Source organism: Branchiostoma lanceolatum, chromosome 12 (genome assembly GCF_035083965.1).
Source record: "Branchiostoma lanceolatum isolate klBraLanc5 chromosome 12, klBraLanc5.hap2, whole genome shotgun sequence".
Classification (NCBI taxonomy): Eukaryota; Metazoa; Chordata; class Leptocardii; order Amphioxiformes; family Branchiostomatidae; genus Branchiostoma; species Branchiostoma lanceolatum.
This window is the reverse complement of record NC_089733.1, coordinates 14958787-14976547: the sequence shown is the minus strand read 5'-3', so window position 1 is coordinate 14976547 and position 17761 is coordinate 14958787. Positions and strand designations below refer to the sequence as shown.

At 44.0% G+C, this 17761-nt stretch overlaps 2 protein-coding genes across 7 annotated transcripts; both read left to right on the top strand.

Moving 5' to 3' along the window:
• The first annotated feature begins 123 nt into the window (after window positions 1–123).
• On the top strand, window positions 124–8467 carry LOC136445887 (arrestin domain-containing protein 17-like). 6 transcript variants are annotated; one of them, XM_066444108.1, is made up of 8 exons: window positions 124–242; window positions 1822–1982; window positions 2777–2899; window positions 3241–3470; window positions 3893–4075; window positions 4825–5016; window positions 5481–5694; window positions 7232–8467. In XM_066444108.1, exons 2-8 carry the CDS (start codon window positions 1865–1867, stop codon window positions 7372–7374), a joined length of 1203 nt encoding a protein of 400 aa, XP_066300205.1. In that variant the 5' UTR covers window positions 124–242; window positions 1822–1864; the 3' UTR covers window positions 7375–8467. The 6 variants fall into 6 exon arrangements, with proteins under 6 accessions (XP_066300205.1, XP_066300202.1, XP_066300204.1 ...); XM_066444105.1 differs by lacking the exon at window positions 124–242 and adding an exon at window positions 926–1053; XM_066444107.1 differs by lacking the exon at window positions 124–242 and adding an exon at window positions 937–1067.
• A 989-nt stretch (window positions 8468–9456) lies between these two features.
• Window positions 9457–16639, top strand: LOC136445888 (arrestin domain-containing protein 3-like). The gene is made up of 8 exons (XM_066444111.1): window positions 9457–9516; window positions 10724–10866; window positions 11668–11790; window positions 12169–12398; window positions 12751–12933; window positions 13766–13957; window positions 14527–14680; window positions 15177–16639. Exons 2-8 carry the CDS (start codon window positions 10749–10751, stop codon window positions 15314–15316), a joined length of 1140 nt encoding a protein of 379 aa, XP_066300208.1. The 5' UTR covers window positions 9457–9516; window positions 10724–10748; the 3' UTR covers window positions 15317–16639.
• Window positions 16640–17761: the final 1122 nt, after the last annotated feature.

The following is a 17761-nucleotide window of genomic DNA, read 5'->3' as shown; positions in this document are numbered from 1 at the left end:
GCCTTCCGTTCCAAACATATCGTTCGCCCAGGCCCCAGTATTGAAATACACCTGTCACAGAATACATTTTGTTTTTGCATACTGTGAATTTGACCTCTAACCTTTATCGACCTAGCGGTCGAACTGTCATCGAAGTGTACGTAGGGTGTGGTCTGAATAAACGTCTTCCCCGCACGGCCACGTTTACGGCAGTACTCTTCAGACAGAACAGAGAAGGCACCGTGTGAACTGAGCATCACAAGGTAGGTTTTAGGATCGTTAGCTTGTCCCAGGGATTGCATTTTGTCTGGAGAATGGCCGTACCTTTACTGCTATACGCCTTCCTTAGTTTAGTTAAACGAACTGAATGAATGCTTAAATACTACGGGAAGGTTAGGCTTAGGCTTGGCCATATCAAATAGTTCCTAGGCCAAATCAAGGGACCCCCATTGAGCAGATGACAATCGTATCGTACTACATCGTGTACACGGCATCACAAGGTAGGTCTCAGCATCGTTATCTTGTCTCATGGATTGCATTTTGTCTGGAGAATGGCCGTAGATTGTACTGGGATGTCTATCCTTAAGATACAAACTGGTGTGAATGCTTTACTAAGGGAAGGGTTGGCACAGGCCATATCAAATAGTTTCATTTACAATTCATTACGTGTGGACGCCTTCGGTTTCTGTTACACAGAGAATGTATGCAAACGTTTCATGGTTCGTGCTTCGTCCTGGCGTAGTTGTTGCCTTGTCTAACATGAAATTACATACCTTTCCATACAAATACAATATTTACGGACCTGCACGCAATGTCAGAAACAGGAAACCGGCGTGAACATTCTAGTTTCAAATAAAGGCTAATACTGTGAGAGTATTCTAAAGCTGTTGAACAACAACAAAATATCTCCAGCGCTGTCATTTGCGAACTCTGACCCCTGACCTAGTGACATGAAAAGCTTTTGTGTCTGTCGTTCGACAGGTGAATTACCGCCTTGCGTGGGGCGTGGCAAAATATTGTCATTCCAGACCCTAGACTGTCTTGTGACACGTTCGGTGTTTTTTAGCATTTCAGGTAGGCTCAGAGAGGTATATACTGTTATCGTTGTCTTTCCCTATCTTTGTGTTCTTGGCTTCTTAGCCATGGCGTCTCAGAGAGCGTCCCTTTCTTTGTAATACCGTCCTCAGTGTAGCGTTAAGTATATCATAATACAGTACTCCAGGGTAAAAGACGCAGTTACAAACACTGTTCTTAACGACAAGGTAGAAGACGCCCCGAGAAGCACCATGGCTAGATTGGAGGCTATCTTTACTCCTACCGGTTGTTTTTCTCCGGTTGTGTTCACCTAAACCCGTGTATCGACTACACGTATGTTTGGTTTGTCTGAGAGCGTGAAGCGTGACGGAGATATAAGTAAGGAGTAACAAGTGTAACATTCGCGAGGATTGTTTGCGTGACCAAGGAAGTTAAAATCAAATTGGCGAGACCCATTGAGATGTCTTCATATGATGGCCCGACCAATATTCTATGCTGCTTGCAGACAGATTTTTGGTCTGCCCGGAACGTTCACCATTACAATACAAGCCACTAGTATGTTTGGTTTGTCTGGGTGAATGAAGCGTGCCGGGGTACCAGTAGTATAGGAGGGGTAGAAAGAGTAATATTCGTGCGACTGGTTTGCTTGGCCCAGCATGTATGCATGGGCGTCAAAGAATGTCTAGACGTTGTATCAGATAGATTAGCCTTATAGAACCGTAGATGCCATATTTTGTACCTTGTACAATTGTTGTGCAATAAAGTTATTATTATGATTAGCCGACCAATATTCTATACTGCTTACAGAAGATTTTTTGTCTACCCGGAACGTTCCCCACTACAAGTCACCATGCCGGCTCTCAACTCTCTCAACGTCTCCTTCGAGAAGAACATGGACGTCTTCCAAGCTGGACAAGTCGTCAGGGGGCAGGTGGAGGTGGATCTTAAGGAGGACATGAAGATGAGAGGTGAGTCTTAGATTGAAGTCGCCAGGTAGACTACTGTAAAATGTAAATACAGAAATGTTCGCGGTGGTTTTATGTTCGCGGCTTTCGCGGTGAACCCTTTATCGTGAACTTAAAGCCGTTTCATTGTGTGACTTTAGCGCTACTATTGTTTCAAACGCGAACTCAAAACTACCGCGAAAACCCCATTTTCTCCCTACCGCGAAATTAAATCCCCTCGACTATTTCTGCATTCACAGTATCATGGGGTTGAAAAAAATAAGGAAGCTACATGTAATATTCTCCATCAGAAAAGTATCGTCTGCTTAAAACGATTCCTTAATGGTGTCTGGTTTCCTTCTGGTAGCTTCAATTTGAACAGAATTGTAGATTTGCATTGACTTGAGAGTGTATTGTGATTGTTGGACATGACCCATTTTCTCAGGCCATGGCCAGGCCAGCCTCTTGTATATCTGTCAACAACGACCCTGGCGTACCAGCCTGCGATCCGTCCTTCTCACTGCGTAAGCGTTGGTCAGCGGCCACTAGCCAATCACGTCGCCGCCTGCGGTGAACAGGCACTGCGATTGGCTGGTAACTTCCTATCCAACAAGAACAGGAGAGGGCAGTGTATCTGATTGGCTGATGGCTGGCCAGCACTAACACAGAGGGAAGAGCCGGAGAGCCCAGGGCCGTTGCTTGACGTATACAAGCGACTGGCCTGTCATGAGAAAACAATATTTATCAGTCGTAACCTTGTTGAACTTGAAAACATGTTTTTCAACATTAAACATGTTTTTCAACATTGCTATCCTTAGGCATCAACCTGACTCTGAAGGGCTCTGCGAAGGTTCATTGGACGGTCCACACCGGCAAAACAACCATCTATTACTCCGGCAGGGAAACTTACTTCGACAACACGATGACACTCTGGGGCTCAGGTAAGTAAAACACGTTCTTCAAAGTCTGGAAAGTCATTTTAGGCTTGGATGCGATCAGAGGAGCGAACTGGAACTAGCCTATATAATAACGTGGGTTCCAGACCTTGATTGGGTAGCACTAGGTCGGGAGTACAGTCACCGGAAGGTCCTGAATGTGTGACAGCAACTTTAGACAGGTTAAATCGAGGCAGACATATTGTTTTCTATTCTCCAAGCAGAGGTTTCGATCTGGGGCTAGTAGTGGCCGGGATTTTTAACGCTGCGTAAAAGCCCGGCCCCTACTTGTCCACCGATCGAAACCTCTGTTTTGAGAAAAGTTATTTTCTACCTCCCGTTTGTAGATAAGAGCAAGTCTGGAGACGACCCCGTGCTGCCGGCAGGGAAGCACAACTTCCCGTTCCAGTACCAGCTCCCGAGCGCGGGGCTGCCCACCTCGATCGAGGGCTGGTACGGCTACGTGCGGTACCGGGCCAAGGCCGTCATCGACAGGCCGTGGAAGTTCGACAAGACGGCAAAGAAGCTATTCACCGTGCTGGACATGTACGATCTGAACGAGGATCCGGAAGCGACGGTAAATGAATGACTCCTGATAATGCTTAGGTAACAATTGGAAAAAGGGGCCCTGTCGGGCTGTTGTTTTGCACTTTCGGGAGTTATAAAGTACCCCTGCGTGGCCCACCATGTGGCTACCGGGCTATTGTGGGGCACGGCCGGGGCCATGGAAGTTTTTAACGCGGAGTTATAATCAACGCGGGCCCCAGTAACAAATAGGCACCATGAGCTAACCATGCAAACACCGAGAGGTCTCCCCTTCTGTACCCGGCAGTCCAGTAAGACAAATTTCTTCTCTTCGCTAACACTGGCTCAATCGCTTCGCTTGCTAACTATGGTGGTTAGCAAGCAAAAATATTGAGCCAGTGGGTACTACGGAGGCACCCAGGCTAGCTTCTATTAAGTTCTAACCGAAGTTCTTGCACAAAATCTCTTTCCAAGACAATTCAAACTGCCGAAGAGTCCAAGAAGCTTGGCGTGTGGCCCTTCGCTTCTGACCCCATCGAAGTTCACGTTCAGACGGATCGAGGTGCGTACTGCCCTGGAGAGACCATCCGGCTCAGCGGGACCATCAAGAACGGGAGCGGCACCGACATCAAGGAGACGACTGTCCAGATCCGACAGGTGCGTATTTTTCTTAACTAAAAATCTGCGCACTTCTTTATGAAATGTATCGATCAATAGCTTTATTTACAGATCCATGCCCGAGAGCTAATGTCAATTGAAACAAGAAAGCAAAGATCATCATACCTCCGTGAAATGTTGAGTGGATTTCTTGTTATATTCATTATTGTGAACTTTGCTCTGATTCTGTCTATGCATTTTCCTATTGGCCTCCATAAGGCAGCAGACATACCTATCACAGGGAAATAAAGACAGGGATCGAGATGGCCTTTGATAACCCATTCTGGGACATTTCTGGGACATTTGACCTTATTTCCTACGTACGTAGCCAAGGCAGTCCAGTGGTTAGTGATCTTGCCTCTGGAACTAGAAGCCCCGGGTTCGATCCCGGCCGTGTCGCTCACCCGACATGCACGCTACCGGAAAGGGTCGCAGTCCTTAGGACGGGACGTTAAGCCGTGGTCCACTCTTCATTGTGCTTGTCGAAAAGAGCTAGGGGAATTTCCCCGGTGTAATGAACCTGTAAATACTTTACATAGCGTCTGTCTTCTCTGTCATGACCAGTGGAAGATTAGCTTATCTGTTCATTGAGTTCATTGGTTCGAGATCACTTTCCTTTCCTTTCCTGTCAGTGTTCCTGACGTGCCAAGCATGTGAAAATGAGTATGGAACACACACACACAAATATTTCGCGGAGGTATGAGATCTTAGATTTCCTGTTTGAAAAAGATTGTTTTCTATAACCACAGAGAGTGACCTTCATCGCAACCAGCCCACACAAAAGCAAAAGGAACAACCGGTCTACGCTGAGTGAGATCAAAGCGTACGGCTGCAAGAGTAAGGACGCGGCTGACCTGAGCGGCATCTCCATACAGGTCCCGTCCATCCCGCCTTCGTCTCAGCGCTACTGTAACGTCATCGACGTGGTCTACAAGCTGAAGGTATACCGTGGACTCTGTTATTTTTGTTTAATTTCGCAACAGAAAGATGAAAAGTTTTTTTTTGGTGCTTCAACTTTGTGGGTTGAAACGCATATTCGAAGTGCCATAAATTTAGGTTTCTGTTTAGGTCAATGTCGCGATGGACAGGTCATCACGAAAATAAAGCAATTACGGACAATTCGTGCTTTACAGTAGAAAATGAGGTTTCAAAGATGCAGTAGTTTCACTAAGACGCTATCTATCTATCTATCTATCTATCTATCTCTCTATATATTTTGAATGAAAATATTAATGTATGAAATGATGTTCACTTTTGTTACGAACTCGTCTGGCACTGCTACCGTTTCATCAGTCTGGTACACGCAAATTGCTTTTGCAAAAAGCTAGGAACTTCGTTCTCGTGTCTGCCTGTTTTTGTTTGTTTTTTTCTTAACGTGACGTTCTCCCCTTTTTTGTCTCCCCAGTTCATCGTGAACATCCCCGGACCCCACACGGACCTGGAGGTGGACCTTCCCATCACCATCGGCTCCATCCCGCTCAGGAGCTATTACCCACAAGCCCCTTCGTTCCCCCTACATCCGGTGGAGAATCCGCCACCACCTTCCCAGGATTCCTTGTACCCGGATCTCGGCTTCGCTCAGTGGACGTACCCAGCAGCCACCGACCCGAGTGCACCTCGTAAGTAATATATGGTTCTGTATTGTGATGTCTGTTGTTACCTTCGCCGAGAAGGTTATGCAGAGGGTAGCGTTTGTGTGTATGTTTGTAACGTACAGCATAACTCGAGAAGGCTTGGGTGGATTGTCTTGATATTTGGTAGGTAGGTAGGTCTTGATGAGACTAGGAAATGATTAGATTTTGGGTCCCCTAGCGGCTTGTTACGGTACTGCAGAGCAAATTCCTGTTCTGATATCTTGTGTTCTGGACATGCTATGAAACTGATTTTTGAGTGGTAGATAGCTCTATGGGCAGAGAGTGAGTGGTACGGGTTTGGGCCCCCTAGCGGCTTTTTTGGAACTGCAGGAGCAGGTTTTGGTTCAGACTTTGAAAGGGAATAACTCAAGAAGGGCTTGATGGATGGTCATGAATTTTGGTAAGTAGATAGCTTGAGTGATGACGTACATGATTAGATACTTATTATGTAAATCATTATCTAATTTGCATAATTAATGAGGAAAGTTTATACAGCCGCCAAATTCCATGGTAGGACTCTCAAACATGTGACATATGTAACTGAAGAAGAGAGAAATATTAATAGATATCAATTATGCAAATGAAGACCTCATTTGCATAATTAATGAGAAAATACTATAACTCAAGATGGGCTAAATGGATGTTAATGATTTTTGGTATGTAGATAAGTTACGTGATGCTTTGTCTGATTGGACGATAATTATGCAAATCAGATTCTAATTTGCATAATTAATGAGACAATCTTAAAAACCCGCTATGTTCCATGATATGACTATTGAAATATGTGACATTTGTTACTGAGGAATTTTGATAGATAAAAAATATGCACATGTAGGCCTAATTTGCATAGTTAATGAGAAACCAATTTCATACTTGTGTCATTTGGAAGTTATGTGAATGTGAACATCGTTGAATCAAATTATGCTAATAAGGACCTCATTTGCATAATTCATGTTAAATGTTACTTTGTTAGCATAACCTTCTTTGTTAAGCTCATACTTTTGTTTTTTGGGTGAAGATCAACTGGTATGATTTATAATTGATGGGAAACACTCCTGATACGTCAGTCAAAAAGGTTAAAATCATTTGGCGAAGGTATGAGGTCTTGGAACTCTAGTTGTTGTTGTTGTTGTTGTTGTGCTTATTGTCCATTTCTCCGCTAGACGTGGTCACACGTTACTGTCTTTTGATGGGTGCTTCTTGTGTATCTCTCTGGTGCTTCACCTCAGGTGCTTTGCGCATGCGTGTTTCGAAATTATGCGGTTACTACATAATGTCTCCGTGTGGGAACCTTAGCGCTTCAACTTTTGCCACTTCCATAAGTTGCAACTTTGCTTTGTTTGTATTGCATGCCCGGTAAACCGCCTCATGAAGGACACTTCGGGGGATGAGTTTGATGATCTTGCCTGACAACAGTTTTATTCTATGCCACTATTATGTATTATGTTTTGATAGTTGTTGCTATATGTCGTATCATGTACAATTGTCGTGCAATAAAGTTCTTCTTCTATCTTGTCCAAAGCTCCCCCGTACTACGCCGTGTCCAGTACGGGTCCCGTGAAGATCAAAGACGACGAGGAGAAAGACGACAAGTACGACATGGGGCAGAAGGAGTTCGCCCCCAAGTACACGTTCTACGACTGGAGCAAGCACCCTTCAGTCTAGCCTCCACCAGGCCTTCCTACGGGGGTAAAGGGTAGTCTCTACCAGACTAACTACGCCGGCTTTAGGAATAATATTTGCCAGCGGAAGGCTCCGTTGCGGGCGAAATGTGATCTTTACCGTGGACTGACTCTACTCAGTCTACTGGCTAATCATTCCTTTTTCTAAATTCTATGATCTATACGCCCGTAGGAGGGCCTGGTGAAGGCTAGGTTTCTTGAATTTGGCAAGAAAGGAATAATTGGCAAGGAAAGTCAGTGTACCTGCAAGTGAAACCTTATGGTGGCCAAACTTCCCTGGAATATTCTCCCAGTAGCCGGCGCGGTTAGTCTGGTATGGACTTACTTAGGTCTAGTTTTGACCTTCTGCCGTCGATAATGCGAACCCGTGGTTTCTTTCGGTTGTGTCTACAGCGCAAATGCGTCACTACTCTATTCAACCGATTCAACGGAAGTATTAGCATGGTGAATTGATAGTTTAAGCTTCAAATTAGGAGGCACACAAAAATGATGTTGTGGTCTTATGACTTATGGAAGTTTTTATAGCGCAAACACGGCTATTCTGTTCAACGGAAGTGTTAGTATAGTATTTTGATAGTTTTAGCTTCAAATCAGGAGGTACACAAAATGTTGTTGTGTTATTATGGCAGTGTATTTATGGCGCAAATACGTCACTACTCTATTCAACGGAAGTATTAGCATAGTATTTTGATAGTTTTAGCTTAAAATTAGGAGGCACACAAAAATGATGTTGTGGTCTTGTGACTTATGGAAGTTTTTATAGCGCAAACACGGCTATTCTGTTCAACGGAAGTGTTAGTATAGTATTTTGATAGTTTTAGCTCTAAATTAGGAGGTACACAAAATGTTGTACAGTTGTGTTGTTATGGTAGTGTGTATTTATGGCGCAAACATGGCTATCCTCTATACAACGGAAGTGTTAGTATAGTATTTTGATAGTTTTAGCTCAAAATTAGGAGGTACACAAATGTTGTTGTGTTCATATCTTAATGGCAATCTTTCTTCGTTACGGCATCATGTTTCTGTCTAATGGTGAATTATTATCAGTTTGCAAAGATATTTTGAACTTTTCTGGTGCAGAAAAAGATGTATAAGTGAATACGTCTACTATACTACGGCGATCCTACAATGGACCTGAACTGTATTCTGGGTTGAAGGAAATGTATATACTGTATATCTATCAACTTCAAACATTACTAATTTTAACGGCATATAGGTGCTTTGTAAAGGTGCGCCAATAGAATCAATGCTACTTTGTGTTGAAAAACATAGCTTACTGGGTCAAGATAACTAATTAGAAACTTTTCATACAACCATGTATTTTGCGCCAAGGTTAAAAAGTCAGTAATAAACAATTTCGTACAAAATGTTGTATTGTTCTTCTGGTTCTCTTGTCCGGATCTGTGCACGCAAGACAATTGACAAATGCATCTTTAAATGTTTTCTTGTCTTCTTCTCTTCGCGTTCATTTGTTGCGCCACTTGTTAACAAATGGCGTCGACAGTCGACACAGAGAGGTACAGGATTTTGAATTATTCCGTTGCTGTAAAGTTAACGAACATAGAGTTGTGATTAGGGTCGTTGGGTTAGAATCTAAAGGTCATGTGCTCAAATCCCCAGCAGAAGTGTGGGAACCAGTGAAACAAAGAGGAGAGTAGAATCAGACTCCAGCTGGTGCCTGGGGATCTTTAGGCTCTCTAGGCTATCAAAAAGGTCTAGACCAGGTCTTTTCTCTTGGTTCTTTGGAAATGGTGTACACAATTTAGAATCCAGGTAGATGTGGCGAAATAGAACTGAACAGCACGTTTTTTTACTGAGTCACACCCAACCCTCCCATTGTGTCAACAACAACAACAACAACAAACACGAGACAATTATGGTAATGTTGATATCTTCAATTTTAAACATTTGCTTAAGAAGATACAGCTGTTAATCACTATGCAAATTTGATCTCTGACGTCATCGATCGAGCGGTCTTCCGTTACCATGGAGTCTTCTCTATGCAGCTACAGTAGGGCGTGCCCGCCGGTGTCTTATAAACAGGAAGGCGTGTGTTTCTGTATCAGTGCGCAACAGCCAGCCACACATAGTACAGGGAAGACCGTCTGTTTTTACAAGCGAAAAGGTGGGTAATATGATAAGTGATATCCCCGTAGCTCAACTGGTATCAGCCTCACAGTTGAGCTCCTGGTTTAAATTGATTGGTAACTGAGAGACCCCGGTTCGAATCCGGGGAAGAGCATCCTGGTTCGAGCTGCATTCTTCCATCGGAAGGGGCGTAAAATGGCTGTGATTGCGAAGGTACATCGAGCATGTTAAAATACACTACAACAGCCTCATTACTCAGATTGGAACCCACTGGCTGTGACTGACCGGCTGTAGATGAATATACTGAATATACTTTCCCGAGTCAACTATTTACCACCTGTACTGTTGATCGTAATCTTGAGGATGTCCCATTCATTGTCTTGAGAATTGGTTTACAAGAGTGTACCTTATGAAAGCAGCCACGCCCATCGCCAGAATGGAAGGAGCTCGGAAGGGCGTTCCGGGGCGCTGTTGGAACCGTTTCAGCGCCAAACCAAAGGGGAACAATACGTAATATGCCCTATACTATCTTTTAAGCCCGTGCGTCTTTAAATATTTATAAAAGATGGAGGCAACTGACCCGAAAGATTACCATAGATTCTTATCATCAGTGGATGGTCCTGCCTAAGCCTTGCTGAAGATTCTCCCACACACTCACAAAAATGTGAATAATGCAAACACGTTTTGCTCGAGCGAGCTGGAAATCGCGTCCATCTCAGGGCCCAGTGATTTCACCTAGAAAAACAATGATCCATTTATATATTTGCCTCGTGATCAGGCATGTAAACGGCTTGCAACAACACAATTATGCAAAATAAAGTTTCCTTGCCAAACGACATAAATCTCTTCTGCAAACATAAAGGTACTGCATCTGTTAATATGTCAATAATCTCATGAGGTCAATGAATGGTGATGCGCTCAGTTTGACCCACATCATTCTTTGTGTGAAGGCGAACGCGATTCGCTATTGAAGAAAATCCAGCCAAATGTAAGTTGCAAGAACTCGTCGAAGAAAGCTATATCAAGCAATGTAACGTCATGATGATGTTTGGTGTATTCCTTTTTCATTCACTAAGGCATCAAAATAAATCATCATTTTAAAGAATTTGCGGGGGCACACTCAAGTACAGTTTTTTTCCAAGAATAAGACGTCAATACATGTAATTCATAGCAGCAGGTGGAACTAAACAGATACCAAACCTACAAATAAGACCCTAATTTTTCTCTTTTGAAAAACGATACAGATCCCAGTCACCGCCACAAGTCGCCATGTCTGCTGTCACGTCTCTCGCCGTCTCGTTCGAGAAGGACATGGACGTGTTCCAAGCCGGGCAAACCGTCAGGGGACAGGTGGACGTGACTCTTAAGGAGGATATGGAGGCGAGAGGTAAGTCTTAAAATGTTTATGACACCAAAATACAAAATGTCCTTATTATTTCTAACAAGGATGGTATCATTCAATGAACATAGCCGTTTACGCCCTTCTGATGATATTGAACAAACCACTAGAAAAAGTCATTCTTCCAGCTCTTGATTCTTGCCGCGATCACGTGACAGTGAGCACGGCAGCCGGTTCGGACTTTGCACTGCGTCTCGCATAAAAACGTTCTTTCGAGAAGCAAACAAAGCAAATATTGATTTGTATTGCAGTTGCTTGTAAACATGGTGATTAATCACTGTTTGCTTATCAAATGAGGTTTTTCGCAAGTCGGCCGCGGTGCGAAGTTCCGAACCGGCTGTCGTGTTCACTGTGACACGACATCCGTTTTCAGATATTGCAGTTTATATTGTTTTGGTTTGCTGATTTGTTTGTTTACCTGAAACACCCTCTCATTTCATGCCTGTCGCTTGTAATATTTCGAGCTACGGCCCTGGCGTACCGGCCTGCGTTCCGTCACTTTCGCTGCGTTAGTGATTGCCAGCCGTCAGCCAATCAGATACTACTCTCCTCAGGCCTGACTCCTCCTGTTGTTAGGGAGACAGTTATCAACCAATCACATTGCCTCTTTACCGTAGGCGGCGACGTGATTGGCTGTTGACGGCTGCCAAGCGCTAACGCACCGAGAAGGACCTATGACAGATCGGTACGCCAGGGTCGTTGCTTGACATATATACATATAGCATCGACAGGCCTGGCATGGCAGAATGACTGGAATAGATTTATCTCATTCTCCGTTTGTCTACACAGGAGTCAACATCACCCTGAAAGGAAAGGCACATTGCTGGTGGACTATATACACCGGCAATTCATCCATATTGTACACCGGCGACCAACTATACTTCGACAACACTGAGACCCTCTGGGGACCAGGTAAGATACGTTCTGTCTCTCTACCTGTCATTTTTACAGAGTTTACTCATGATTACATATCTCTCTCTCTCTCCCTCTCTCTCTCTCTCTCTCTCTCTCTCTCTCTCTCTCTCTCTCTCTCTCTCTCTCTCTCTCTCTCTCTCTCTCTCTCTCTCTCTCTCTCTCTCTCTCCTCTTGCTAATCCGTTGTTTGCAAGCAAAAAGATGGGGCCAGTGTTTGCTACGCGTATACGAAAGATGGTACCCAGGTTAGGGGCTTTGCCAGTACATACAGCTTTGTTCATGTAGCTGGTGTGTTACGCCGATCGAAGGGCGATATTAATAATTAATATACCGACTATATAGATACAGATATAGATGTACTGTCTCATGTTTCCAGGCGAGAGCCAGTCCGGAGGCCACCCTGTCATGAAGGCAGGCAAACATACCTTTCCCTTCAAGTACGATCTCCCCAGCACTGGTCTGCCGACATCTTTCGAGGGCTGCCACGGAGGAGTTCGTTACTACGCCAAGGCCACCATCGACAGACCCTCGGCGCTCAACAAGACCCTGAAAAAGTACTTCACCGTGCTGGACATGTACGATCTGAACGAGGACCCGGAGGCATCGGTAAAGAGGAGTTCGAAGATCTCATATCTCCGTAAAACATCTAGAGTTTCTCGTATGGTATCGTGTAAAATTATGCAAATAAGCCTTCGATCCACAAGGAACCGCCGTCCTCCATAACTATACAATCACAATATAGCAGTTTATCACATACAAAACAATGAGCAACCTGAATTTTCACATGTACACATTTTTCAAGAAGAGAGAAGAGAAGAGAAAAAAGACAATGCTCTTTTTTTTACTTCAATTATGGTACCTAATGCACTTAGCCCTTGTTGGGCATGAATATGCAATGAACGTCATTGTCATTGGCGTTGTCATTGTACTGAATGACTCTACAATCTTCTCATTAAAGACAACAGCAAGTGCCGAAGAGTCCAAGACGCTTGGCGTGTGGCCCTTCGCTTCTGATCCGATCGAGGTCCACGTCCAGACGGATCGGGGCGCGTACTGCCCGGGCGAGATGATCCGGCTCAGCGGTGTTCTCAAGAACGGGAGCAGCACCGACATCAGGGAGACAACTGTCCAACTCAGACAGGTGACCAAGCACCATCTTATGCTACCGTCACAATTAGAAAATGGGCCCTGCTGGGTAGTTAACTTTTTTTTTGCATTTCGAATTAGCCTGGTCCCAGTCTCTAGGGGTCGGCTTAGGGGTGTTTTACCGGGTCCAGCCTGCTTTATTGATCCGTTTCTGTCAGCCTGTCTTCTTAGCTGCCATAGAGAATTTTGCAGCCTGTCTATTTTAGCTGCCATTTAATCCAAGTCCGTAAACCCACGCCCCGAGCGGGCTAAGCTCTCTGGGCGGGCGGGCATCACTCCCAGCGCCGTAGAGATATCGGGGAGCACCCGGTAGTATGGTTTCCAGGCTAATTTCGGACGTGACCCTTACGTGGCCCCGCGGGACATCCAGCAGTTACCGGGTAATTTTGCGGCACGACCAGGCCTCAGGATTTTTTATTAAGTCGGAGTTAGAATCAACCCGTGACCCGGTAAGAAATAGACGCCGTAAGCTAATCGTGAGAACACCGAGAGGTCTAGGCAGTCCACCGGAACACATATGTGCCTTCAGGCCCGGCCATGCAGGGCTTCACCCCTACGGGCACAGACGCAATTGTGAAGTTCAGTGGATCTCCACATGACCTTATTTAAAAGAGGGCATCCAAATCATATAAAGCCATTTTTCATTCCCTTTGTAGATTGTATCCTCAACTTGAACATATCCGTTTGTCGTGCGTCTCTGGTGGACCCTACTTTGATATTACCCGCGTCGATGTCAGTTAATTTGTGGCCCTTAACTATAGAAATCCCCATAGACGAAATACAGCTGTGTTATGCTGCCTTAAACGTATTCTACTTTATGACCTCAGAAAGTGACCTTCATTGCCGACCAGCCAATGAAGATGAAGAGAAGTGATCGGTCGACGCTGAGTGAAATCAAAGCTCTGGGCTGCAAGGGAAAGGAGTCGACTGACCTGGGATGCATCACTATACAGGTCCCGTCCATACCACCTTCCTCCCAACGGTACTGTAACGTCATCGACATCGTCTACAAGCTGAAGGTACGACAAACGTACAGAGAAAAGATTCTAGCCTACACAAGAAATCGGAGTTATACTACTCTCCAAGCAGAGGAGTGGTTCCGGCTGTTGCAATTGTTTAATGTGTTTTTAGGCGTTTTTGTCGGGCTTTCTACTTTGTCATTTGTTTTTTGTTGTTGTCTGGTGACGCCCGACAAAACCCCCTAGAAACACGTAAAGAACAGTTGGAACCGCTCCTCTGCTTGGAGAGTAGACTAATACTTCCGTGGAATATTGAGTGTTTGGGGGAATTTCTGGTTTTATTCGTTATTGTGAATTTTTCCTTGATTCTGTCTTTGCATTTCACCACCAGCTCCCATAAAGCAACAAACATGCACATGACAGGAAGTTCACGACAGGAAATCGTACAATCTTTGATATGCATATACCTTCTGGGGGCCTTAAACCGAACCTATCTATGAGTGTCCGATGTTCGTATTCCTAACTTCCTGTCACTCTGGTTCTGTTACATCCTGCTTGAAAATCCTACGACATGAGTCGTACTACGACCTACGATGTGCGGTAAACACACTCCTTTGTGTCCTGCTCAGTTCATCGTGAACATCCCCGGACCCCACAAGGATCTGGAAGTGGACCTTCCCGTCACAATCGGAGCCATCCCGCTCAGGAGCTATTACCCGCTACCCCCTTCTTTCCCCTCGCAAGCGGGAGAAGAGCCGGCAGCCACTGACCCAAGCGTCCCACGTGAGTCGTCCCAAATTACATACATATTGTCTTCGGAAATGTTCTTTGTATATACACCTGGTACATATATCAGTCACTGAGGAAAGATAGCGGATGCTGTCTGAAACGACTGTTTCAAAAGTTTATCCAGTTGGTTGAGTACCTATTTTTGGCGTATCTTATTACCTGGATGTCTAAACTTCATCAACGCACCTGGTACATAATCACCTGCCGACGTTGCGGTGACCGTCTGTCACCTTCCTCAGAGCAATACTGACTGGTGGGAGACAAACGTTGTCATTATTAACACTGAAGCAGCGAGACCTAGCTGCAGTGCGAAACAGATCGAGTCAGTGATACTTATATGTACACACACGCACACACACACACACACACACACACACACACACACACACACACACACACACACACACACACACACACACACACACACACACATGAACACTGACCAAAACATATCCTTCTAGGCGAAGGTAATGATTATTTATGTCCACAGCTCCCCCGTACTACGCCGTGTCCATCGCGGGTCCCATGAAGATCAAGGACAAAGACGAGAAGAAGGGAGACAAAGACGACATGGGGCAGAAGGAGTTCGCCCCTAAGTACACCTACTACGACTGGAGCAAGCACTCCTAGGTCTTGAGTTGGCGTCTTCCTGAAACATCCCAATTTTTGTTGTCTGTTTATTGCTTCTTTTGGTATATATTTTGGTGCCATCACAGCTTATGTAGCATTTTGCTTCAAAAAGAAATTATCATGATGTCAGTTTGTTACACTGTGTTCTAAAACAGGACCACCTAATAGCATTTTTTCTGAAACGAGACAACTAACCTCGCTGCCTCTGGATGAAAGAACAAGAATAAAAGACTTTGTTTACTGTAACAATGTTTTGTGCTTCTACTCTAGTTATTCTTACAACCTTCGTGATGACTTAGATACACGTGACAGAGTGTCGAACTATGAAATACTGTATAAGAAATAATTCTTTTTGGGTCGAATCAAGATCTACCGATTATGACATCTGAATTGAAAGTCAGCATTTTACATTGTTGCCGTCGATTGAAATTACTAAAATTGTGAAAGGTATCGACGTGGACGCAGAAAAAGGACATAACAACAGCCTTGTCAATGATGCCAAGATTTATTCTACAACCGCGAGAAAGATAGATATAACAATACACGTATCTTGATCAAGTGTACAGAAATCAACATTGAAAGCTAAATCGGGTATCTCACCGGACTGCAAATGCATTTGCAAAGTGGCGGAAACCGGCGTCAATCGCCAAAATTTAGAAAGAAATAATCAAAATGGCACAATCAATGTATATCTCTTTTCGGTGAATCCTAATCATTGTACATCTGTTTTTAAATTCAGAGGCAACAACACTTCGGTTTCCAATAATGTTATTTTGTATCTCATTTAGAGCCGAAACTGAGAATGGGACATTCCGGGCGCGGCCATTTTGTTTGTAGAGGTCACGTAGGTTACCCGTACGTCGCACGTCAGTGTGAGCGCAAGGTCAAAGGTTGCGCAATTTCAAGCGCAATTTGGCACAGGCCGGTGAAATACCATCTTTATATATAGTACGAAAAAAGATTAAGTTGAAACAATCATTACCTGATCGATCTTCAAATTTTGTTCACAATTATTTCACTTTCTATCAAAATCTATGGTGAAAATCTCAACGCTGAAACAATCGAACGACATAAGCAATGAACCTCACATTGTAAATTACAAAAGTACTAGTATTCAATACAACACGTGACATGTGATTGAAAATATGACATATATATATATGAAGGGTAAATCTATAAAGAGTTGGTTCATATCTTTTTTGTCCCAGGTGCATTGTTACCTGATACATACATTGTATCTCCTTTCAGTTCTTTGAATATCTTATAGTATATCTGAATATCTAATAAAACCTTTGTACAACATGTACAGTACTTACAAAAATACATTTCACTTACGGCTACCGTGTGTACAGCGTATTTACGATAGCGAATGTTATATTGTGTAATCTTCTGTAAATTCCTAATCACAGTCAAACAAGATTCATTTCTAACATTCACAATATTGATAAAATACATCGACAACAACGCAGCAAACAACCAATTGCACTGAGTGAACTTTTACGAAAGTATTTTGACTTCAAACAAAAAAATACGCCATAATGTATTGAAAAGTTTCTTTCCAACCTGGAATAGCGTTCAAAACAATACGGGAAACGATTTTCTATCAGTATTGAATAGCCGGTGTAACCGCCCTCCGATGTAACACACCAACTCACCTGGGTATTACGTACACAAAAGGAGCCGTCACACCTAACCTTTTCACATCTAACTCTACCCTGTTATGATCTGATATGGCTAGCAGATCTTGGGTTTACAGCGGAGAGTGGGGCGGGGTCGGTCTTCGGGGGACAGCGGGAGGGTGGGCCGGGAAAGCTTGGGCGCGCGTGCGGTGCTTGGTGGCTAGCCGATATACGGCGTCTGGCCCCCAGGGTAATCTAACTCCAGGTATCGTTTGGTTTCATTTACCATCATTTATGGTAAAGTTCTGTTCGTACATAAGCGGTAAAAATGTTCTTCAAATGCCATTGATTATTTTAATGAGAGGGATGGTACAACTGTGCCTTAAAGGCAGACCCACGTGTACGCCAAGAAAGAACTTTCAATGGAAATAAAGCAGGAATGAATCTTGTCTTTTTCTAAAATGCAAGTAAATGGCTGGGGCATTTGAGGCCCAATTTGACCATCGTTCCCGTACGCGAAAAGCGTTCATTATCATATAATTATTGCCATGAAAGTCCAGCTCCATTTGTTGTGCTTACCCTATAGCCTAGTCCATTGATACAGCACTTTGAATGTATTAGTCAGCAAATGTCGCTTGAACGTCACGGTCAAATTCATCGGACGATTTTGATGTCGTAAAATTTTCCAAGCAGGCCGTAACAATACCAACCAACGATCTAAGACAGACTTTTTCTTAACGAGAAAGCCGAATCTTAAATGTGTACGCCATATGCACGGCCTTCCCAAGAATGCCCTAAGTTTACAATCTTTCGACTGTAAGATAAT